Here is a 9,899-nt window from a genome sequence, read left to right as displayed (position 1 = left end):
GGTAGTGTGTTATAGTGTTGTTTGGTTTATAACATAGATGAGGTAGTGTGTTATAGTGTTGTTTGGTTAAAACCATAGTTAGGATAGTGTGTTATAGTGTTGTTTGGTTTATATAACATAGTTAGAATAGTGTGTTATAGTGTTGTTTGGTTTATAACATAGTTAGGATAGTGTGTGATAGTGTTGTTTGGTTTACAACATAGTTAGGATAGTGTGTTACAGTGTTGTTTGGTTTATAACATAGTTAGGATAGTGTGTTAAAGTGTTGTTTGGTTTATAACATAGTTAGGATAGTGTGTTATAGTGCATTGTTTGGTTTCCAGCTAGTTTGGAATAATAAAGTATACAATGTGTTTGGTTTGTAATTTGGAATGTAACTGTACAACCAGCTAGTTTAGAATGAAACAGTGTACAATGTGTTTGGTTTCCAACTAGTTTGGAATAATAAAGTGTCCAATATGTTGTTTGCTATTCAACTAGTTTGGAATGATAAAGTGTACATTGTGTTGTTTGGTGCCCAGCTAGTTTGGAATGAAACAGTGTACAATGTGTTTGATTTTCAACTAGTTTGGACTAATTAAGTGTACCATGTGTTTGGTGTCCAACTAGTTTTGAATAATAAAGTGTAAAATGTGTTGTTTGGTGTCCAGTTTGTTTTGAATGATAAAGTGTAGAATGTGCAGTTTGGTTTCCAACTAATTTGTAATGTACAATGTGCAGTTTGGTTTCCATTTAGTTTGGAATACTAAAGTGTTCAATGTGTTGGTTGGTGTGCATCTAGTTTGGAATGATCAATGTGCATTTTGGAATAATACAGTGTTCAATGTGTTGTTTGGTTTGCATCTAGTTTGGAATAATAAAGTGTTCCATGTGTTGTTTGGTTTGCATCTAGTTTGGATAATTTATGATGGGTAAATATTTCTATATATAGCAGCTCTGCCAACAGCTCTGATCGAGAGTGTCGCTAATTTCAGGTGTGTAGAGCCAACAGTACCCCCCCCCCTTTCCTTTCCTTGCCCTAAACTATTTTCATAAGATTACCCCCTTGTGTAATCTCTCTTTCCGTTCCCGTAATCTACGTATGAACATGAACATACATATATGTAGGAAAGTTAATTGCGGTCGCGTATACTCTGCGTACATATTGAAACCAGTTCTCTCTGGGCGGAATTTGTAAACAAGAATAGATGCATCAGTGTTAATCTAGTTTCCGAGGAGGTTAAAAGCATCTAATTTTAATGATTTTAATAATTCACATAATAGCTTCCTGACCAGAATATTTTCATAGATTATTTTTGTGAAAATGGTTTCAATATGTCGGGCTGTGACATCCGTCTTGTGTTTACTTTTCCGCCCAAAGACAGTACACTGCAGTACAAAAGATGCGTACATCTCTAAAATAACTTTCCTTGCCTTAGTACCTTGACACTATGGATGTAATAGGGGTCAAAGTAATTATTTATTTATTCAACAGATTATTCTATATTTATTGCGTTGAAGATAAACTAATGTTCTGAAGATCATCAAAAATAAGTGTGTTGTATCCCCTTTTTCCCCAAATAAAGACCTATAGGGAGGGGAGGGGGAGGGGTAAAATAAATGTATGATACAAAATCTACCTGAGAAGCTTTGAATCCTTGATTGCTGAAACTATTCTCCACAGCTAGATAAGATAATAAATTAAAAATTAAAACAAGCTGTAAAACAGAGATTTTTTAATTAAAGAGGCTGTGGACGCTATTTTAAGTTACCCACCATCTATACGATTCACAACAGTGCCTTTTAACTTTTGTCTTGAAATATTTCATGATTAATGTAATTGTTGATAACTAAACATGAACAAGTATACAAACTGTTTTTAAAATATTATTTTTCAGACAGAAAAACAATATCTGATCGTCGGCTATGATCAGACAAAGACTTAAAAGTTCTCGTTGTGAATCGGACATTTCAATCTATAAATGGGAATTCACGTATACAATCCCTTTAATGGATTATATTATTAAATACAGTTAAACCCTACATCAGCCAGACAGCGAATGAATTTATCAAATGTCGTCTTGACAATTTTTCAATGGGGTTTAATACTATTTTTCGTATATCTCAGTATTTGCAAAATAAATAAATAGCCATGAAGTTGCGGGAACAGATTTAAAGAGCACCATATATTCATTTAATTAAAAAACTTAATATCCATGCATCATTCCAAAATCAGAAAGTGAAGAATAAGACATTTGATGAATTCTTTCGATGTATTTAGGGTTTAACTGTATACAAATAGTATAAAGTGGAAAAAGAGCTGAAATACTATTGTATTTCTGTTTAATTCGTTATTCTGAATATTTTTTATATTATCTACCTGAAACAGGGGATATTGTAGTAAACACCAAGGGTTCAACCGGGTTTCTGTTGAAAACTGGTTCTGTTGATACATCTCTGAAAACCGGTTTAGGAAAGGTCTTGATAAAAACCGGTTTCTGAAAGTCAAAGCTTCCAATTTGATCCTGAAATTCAGGTCTTCCACTTCCAGAGCCTCCATTAAACACCGTAGGCTGGAGGTTAGGTAGTGGAGGTCGGAGGCTGAAGTCTGGAGCTCGGAGGTTAGGATCCGGAGGTCGAATACTTGGATGCAGGAATCTTGGTCTCCGAGACTGTTTTGTGTTTAAAAACCCATTTCTAGAATCAAACCTGTCTTGCTATTTTGATTGGAGGGTGCTCATTATTTATGAATATTTTGAAAAATATATTGTCGGCTTGTTAAACAGTTTACTCAGTCACTCATCTAGTAGATAATCATGGAGCAGGTAAGAATATATTCTATTTCGAAGTAAAAGCATTTAAAGAATTAAAATCTGTTTTATAGAGAAGGATTAAAAATTTGTAAAAATTCTTTGCCAAAATTCTCGTGCAGGGTTTTATCTTAAAGGTAAAATAAGATTTAGGGAAGAATTTTCATCTTCCTTTGTTAAGATGTTAATACTTTTACTCTTAAATGATAAACTAGATACTTTTGCTAGGGATCCAAGAAAAATGTTTCTATAAATGTCGTCTATGAAGTGTCATGCTTCGTTGAGCGCCCTAGTATTTAGTCCTTAGCAACCTAATCTTTCTGTGTCTCCATGTATATGTTTAATATGGTTTCCAAATCTTGAATTCCTTGAATATTTTATCGTGCTCCTCGTTTATACATCTTCACGTTTTCTCATTTACGCATCCTACCATATACAATACGCACTGACGCAAACATACGTACCAAGGGTCCAAGATGGTGCAATGGAAGGATGGTAAGGCGGAGAGGGAGGATGTAGATACATAGTTCCATAGGGGTACCAATGAATAACTAAAAAAGAGCGACTAAAAGGGGGAGTTATCCGTGTCATATATTAAGATTGAGAAAGGGTGGAGGATCAATCAATATTAATCCGTTGATTCTAAGAAAATTGTGAGAATTCAATGATGAGATTTACATACTATCCCGGTCTTGTTAAAATACAGAAAATGATATTCAGACATAATTCAAATGGAAAAGGCTAAAACTGGATTCGAGTATAATGAAGAAAAAGAACCGAGTTGTGGGAGGGGGTGGGGAGGCGGGGAGATACAAATCTAAATTAGAATAAAACATTCTTGTCTTTTTCACACATTTTCTGTTTTTAAAGACAACAAGGTCATAAAATTCATTCAAAACCTCATCATATACTTTTAAATAGGGTTTCCAACGCAAGTGGATTTTGCTTGTGAGCTCTTTAATTCCGCACAATTCCGCGCAACGGAATTCCGATTGGAATTTACTTTTATACTATACATATTCATCCTACACTTTTATATATATATATCAATCTAAAAAATGTTAAAAAGCGTTTCTTCACGGACCGTCCCCTCTGGAGAAATTTTACAAACGAATTTACTTTTTTACGCAGAATTTATACAATGTAAAAACTTCTCATTGGTATCAAATGAATACCATGCATTCTCAGTTCAACTACGCTACCTGGCCAGTCTCTCCCTTTAATCCTACAATCTTGCACGCTTATCTTACAATTATTTACATACACACACTCTAGCTCTCGTGCTTGCAGAACCTTTCACACACTAACTTGTATTCTAAGAATTACAATTCATTAAAGCAGAAAAGTCATTTTCCACCGATTTCCCAGGATGTTGTTCTTCTACGCTATAACCTGCAAGTTCCTAAAGGATGTACGTATATATACAGCCAGCCTCCCCCCCCCCCATAAAAAAACAAGGAATTAGATAAATCTTTTTTTCAGAAATAAATAGATTTGTTAATATATTTGATTAATTGAGAAATGGAAAATGGTTTGAACACCATAAAATCTATTTTATATTTTCAATCTTATTTTTGCATTTTCCTGTATATACCTTGGGGCTAAGGGTAGGTTCATAGTTCACAGTTCTTATATGCATAAACAGTGGGTGCCAACAAACATAAGTTTTAAAAAAATCCTGGTGAATTTTTTATGTTGGCAAGTTCAAGATCGAATAATTGCGAGCGTAATATTTCTTTTAAATATGAATGATTGCTCCGCCAAGTTCATACATTTTGTGCTATGCTTGTTCTCTATTCAATATTTTATATTGTATGATTTTATACGAAACACCCTGTATGACCTTATCCTTCTTGTTGGGTGTAGAAATGAAGTGTTTTGACATGTTAATTGGTAGGATAGGATGGAAAACTATAAGCTTTATTTTGCGAACAATACTCTTCAAATTTGTATTCGAGAAATAAGAAAACGCGCAATTTTTCTTTTTCATATAGCAGTGTCTTTTGATATCTTTTAAATACTTTTATGCTGGCTGGAACTATTGAAATCATTAAACAAAAATACTTTAATCTTAATTTAATTTAAAACTGTGTTCAATGTCAAGAAATGCAATTTTCTTTAATTTAAAATATTTTTTAAATAGATTAATGAGAGATGAGAAAAGTCGTCAGAAACAAATATAAAAACTCATTAAAAAGAATTATTTTCAATCTTTTATCTTGTGTGAACTCATAAAAACTTAATCTCACATAAAACACACTGCACACACTGCACACACTGCACGCACAGTGTAAACGCAAAATTATAATATGCAGGGTTTCTCACAAAGGAAGAGACTTTAGAGATTTCACATAATTCGTTGCAGAAATACACTATTTTATTAACATATCTTTTTTCATTTATATAATAAAGCCTTTTAATATATATTAACCATATTTGTTATCTATAGCTGGCAAAACGGCTGAACCAAATTGGCTGAATTTTTTAGGAAATCCATGGGTACTGGGTAGTGAGTACCCTCGGGAGTGACTTGCTAAAAAGCGATGATTTCTTTCATCACTCGAAAATTAATTTTTTTTCTTTAGTGTTGTTTCAAGCAATTCCACGGGCAACGCCGAGTATTTGAGCGGGTACTATATATACATATATATGTATAATCAGAAGGATTATATTAAAAATATAAAAATGAAACTCCTTAAAACAAAGGTTTAACAATTTTGAGTAAATTTTTATCGTCCTGGTTGAAATATTCGTGGTTACCCAGAACCCTTAGTGTTTTTACTTTACAACAAGACAATCAACTCTGCTAATTACTCAACCCCAACCTTGACGGAAATTACGAATCATTTTGACAGATATGTGTGTCCGTTATCACAAGGATTCGTCCCAAAAAATTGTTTAAAGACTGATTAATATTTCAACACTTGAAATAAAGCTGTGGTTTAAGATCCCCAATGAAAGAGCTGGTATGTCCGATCCACAATGATACCCTTTAAACCTGTTGTTTTCTATCTCACGGACAGCCCTAGTACATTTGAATATCCGAGCCGGGTCAATCTTTCCGGTCCCAGTTTGTACTGTATCGCTCGGACATTGGGCGAATAACGCAGACACTTAATAGGACTAGCCGGTGCAACAAGGTTGACGCGGTCGGACTTTAGGTTAAATTTACTTTTACTAAAGGGTCAGGTGTGCGTGATCTTAACTAGTTTTTAATTCTGTTAATTTTCTCCAGTGTTACTGCAGTTGAAACCTTCAGACACTTTTATAAAGAAACTATAATTGAAAAAAATGAATTTTCAAAGTTAAAAATAATCACCAGATAAAAAACGACGACATCTAATTTTTTCAAATCACACTAAACAATAAACAATATAATCTGCAACTTTTCATAAATATCTGACCCTCAACAGTCAACACCCTCTTCTATCGACGCCTAGAAAGCAAAAACTCGATGAAAGAATTAGAAGAAGGCGTATTCAATGTGGGCGTGGGATACAAAAAGTTTAACATTTACTTACTTAACTAACTTTAACTAATCTTTTTCAGACTTTACTTTCTCACTTGTGGAAACCTTTATTTTATGAGAAATTTAAATGACTTTTATGTGCCGGGAGTAAGAACAGAATTTCTTAGACGATTTCCTTTTTACTCATTTCCCACTGCATGGAATTTTCTTTCGTCTGAATTTTCCCCGTCTCAAGTTTATAAATATGTTTTAAAATATATTTTCTATGTTTTTGGCTTGGGACAAATATATATATTTGATTTGATTTGATTTGATATTCGTAAAGGGAGGGGGGGGGGCTTCTACACATGTTTGCATTCATTAATGGTAATCATGGACATGGAAAATAAAGATAAAGTTTCTAACGAGGATATTTGTGTCCCCAAGATGCATATGTGCGTATTTTTGCGTTAAAGCTTGGAGATAATTCAATATGATATGGGACGCTCTGTAGCTAGGTTCTCCCTTTCCATCCTAGAGATTGTGGAAAGGGGGATATGTCAGAATAAAAAAACAGGAACAAGTTGTAAAAATCACGTGATTTTGTCTCAGAAAGATTTAAGGTTAGGATTTTTTACAAAAAAAGTTTCTCATGAATAATTGCAGCCATATTTAAACAACAATAACAATTGAAACAGTACAACAAAATGGCCGTTTTACACTTTTTTCTAGTAAATTCCCCTCTAATATATATTCTATTCTCTATGCTAGTAAAGAACTTTGCAATGTGGAGCCTTGAATAGTAGAACTGATTAGCTGTCTACTATAGTTTTCTAATTTTAATGGTTAACTCAATAAAAATTGAAAAAAGTTACGCCTCTCGATGTTTCTTTGAAAATTCTGTTATTCGACACGAACAAATAAAAAGACAATTATCGCCAATTATAGATGTGTACATTGTACACTGAACAGTGTACATACACTGCATCACTATAGATGTGCAAATTGTACATAAGAAAAATTCACAATTTCCCAAACATAATACCCTGTTTAGAAGGAAAAGGGAGTTCCTTAAAAGTTAAAACTTTTTGCACAACAATATTGCAATGTAATAATTCGCACATGCACATGCAGGTATCTCATATGGCATCTGACAATTACTTCCTTTTAAGGAGGAAAGAATATAAGACAAAGTATTTATTTTCTGAAAAGTTTTAGGGAAGCCCCCCCCCCTCACTCGTCAATTGTTGCGTGCTGTCATTCATTTCTAAAAGTCGTAATTAAAGTTGTTTAAAGGGTTAGGGATGTTACAAATATAGATGATGAACATATCATTATTTGTAAAATTACGATCATTATTTTAATTGTGATCTTCCCCTGCAGACTTTATTAAAATTCTAATGTCATGTTTCCTCATCATAAGTTTTATCACTTATATAGTTAAAACAAAAAGCTAAACACATTGATAAAAGACAATTTTGGAAAATTTAACAGACTATTATGACTCCCTGAGCTACTGGTATTACGAGTTATTAATAGATTTGTATTGATTCTTAATGAATCTATTTATATCCAGGTTTCTACTAATTCTTAAATAAACTATTTCTAACTAAAGGGTTTCCTACTAATTCTTAAATAAAATATCTACATCCAGGGTTACCTTACTAATTCTTAAATAAAATATCTACATCCAGGGTTACCCTACTAATTCTTAAATAAAATATCTACATCCAGGGTTACCCTACTAATTCTTAAATAAAATATTTACATCCAGGGTTACCCTACTAATTCTTAAATAATATATCTACATCCAGGGTTACCCTACTAATTCCTGAATAAAATATCTATATACAGGGTTACCACTAGCAATATCCAGGTTTGCCCTACTAATTCTTTAATAAACTATCAATATCCAGGGTTACCTTGCTAATTCTTTAATAGGCTATAATCTATATCCAGGGTTTTTAAATAAACTATTTACGCCCAGTGCTTCCTACTAAATCTTAAATAAACTATTTTTTCCGGTGCGCTTCTTATACTTAAATAGATTTTTATATCCAGAGTTTTGAAAGGTATCCTAGATAGATTATAGGTTTGATAGATTATCTGTTTCCAGGTTTGCCTGATGTTTGGTGAGTTGAGAAAATTATCCAGGATAGAGAACGGAGAGAAGGATTGAGCCAGGGTTGGAGAGAGAAGGGTAAGAAGAGAAGGAAGAAGGATGGAGAGAATACAAAACTTTGTAAATCTCATTTTATGTTTCACTGATTTTTCTGAAACAAAATATTAGTTATCCAAACCGAGGGTTGAAAATCTTTTTTTTTAATTCCTTGTAATTCTCATCATTGTACTAATTCCTAACCTTGTCTTAAACCAAATTCTCAACTTTGTCCTAATTCTTAACTTTGTCCCAATTCTTAACCTTGTCTTATACCTTATTCTCATCTTTGTACCAATTCTTAACCTTGTCTTAAACCTTATTCTCATCCTTGTACTAATTCTTAACCTTATCCCGAACCATATTTTTATCCTAATTCTTAGCTTTATCCTGAACCTAATTCTCATCCTTGTACTAATTCTTAGCTTTATCCTGAACCCAATTCTCATCCTTGTACTAATTCTTACTGTAAAGGTGTGTTGGGGGATGCAGAATGCCAGAATGCCGGTGATTTATATTCTTTATTTAGAAGCAGGGCGTCACTGATTACAAGCTAAATTAGATAAACTTCTTAATAATATAGATAGACAAATACATTGATAATCAGATTAATAGATAGATAGATAGATAGATATATTTATAGATAAATTGATAGATAGATATATAGTTAGCCTTACTTATTTACCCTGCCCTTTCTTCTATACTTCCCCTTCTTCCTTACTAATTTACCTACCCTTTCTTTTATACTTCCCTTTCTTCCTTACTAATTTCCCTACCCTTTCTTGTATACTTATCTTTCTTCCTTACTTATTTCCATACCCGTTTTTCTATACTTCTCTTTCTTCCTTATTAATTTCCCTACCCTTTCTTCTATACTTCTCTTTCTTCCTTACTAATTTCCCTACCCTTTCTTTCTTAATACTTACTTCCCTTTCTTCCTTACTTATTTACCCTACCCTTTCTTTCTTACTTCCCCTCTTCTATCTTCTTAAATTCCCGCTTTGTTCCCTACTTCCCCAACATTTTTCCCTTCCTTACCCTTCCTTCTCTTTGATCTTTTCCTCCCCCTTTCTATCTTATTTTCCCTTCCCATTTCATCCTTACTTCCCTTCCTAATTCTTCCTGTCTTCCCTTCACCTTTTCTTCTTTTTTCCCTTTCCCTTTCTTCCATACTTCCCTCTACACCTGCTCTACGTCTGCCCCTTCCTGTGTATTGGCGGATCTAAGATATTTCCTGTTTATGTTAAATGAGGGGCGAATGAGGATTATGGGCGGAGCTTGTATATATTTTGTTCGTAAACTATCCTCCCCTCTATTTAGAAATAATAAAGGGACCGAACGCCAATTTCTAATTTACTTTTTTTTTTATTCTAGGCTTTTAGAGAGCTAATATTTCAATTGTGAACATTTTCTCTTGTAAAAGCAAAAATTTCACGGATTTTATAGAGAAAAAAAAATTCGTGGATTTTCAAAATTTTCAAAAATCGAATTTTGTTAGAGGCAA

At 33.1% G+C, this 9,899-nt stretch overlaps 1 protein-coding gene across 1 annotated transcript; it reads right to left on the bottom strand.

The window, feature by feature from the left end:
• Positions 1-1,523: 1,523 nt before the first annotated feature.
• Positions 1,524-8,531, bottom strand: LOC111702349 (uncharacterized). Its single transcript, XM_023474004.1, has 3 exons — positions 8,360-8,531; positions 2,360-2,676; positions 1,524-1,663 (listed from the first exon to the last, which is right to left on the bottom strand). The coding sequence occupies exons 1-3, from the start codon at positions 8,488-8,490 to the stop codon at positions 1,524-1,526; spliced, it is 588 nt and encodes a 195-aa protein (XP_023329772.1). The 5' UTR covers positions 8,491-8,531.
• Positions 8,532-9,899: the final 1,368 nt, after the last annotated feature.

Source organism: Eurytemora carolleeae, unplaced genomic scaffold (assembly GCF_000591075.1).
Source record: "Eurytemora carolleeae unplaced genomic scaffold, Eaff_2.0 scaffold503, whole genome shotgun sequence".
NCBI lineage: Eukaryota > Metazoa > Arthropoda > Copepoda > Calanoida > Temoridae > Eurytemora > Eurytemora carolleeae.
Note: the sequence above shows the minus strand (reverse complement) of the source record. Positions and strands in the feature narration are given on the sequence as shown.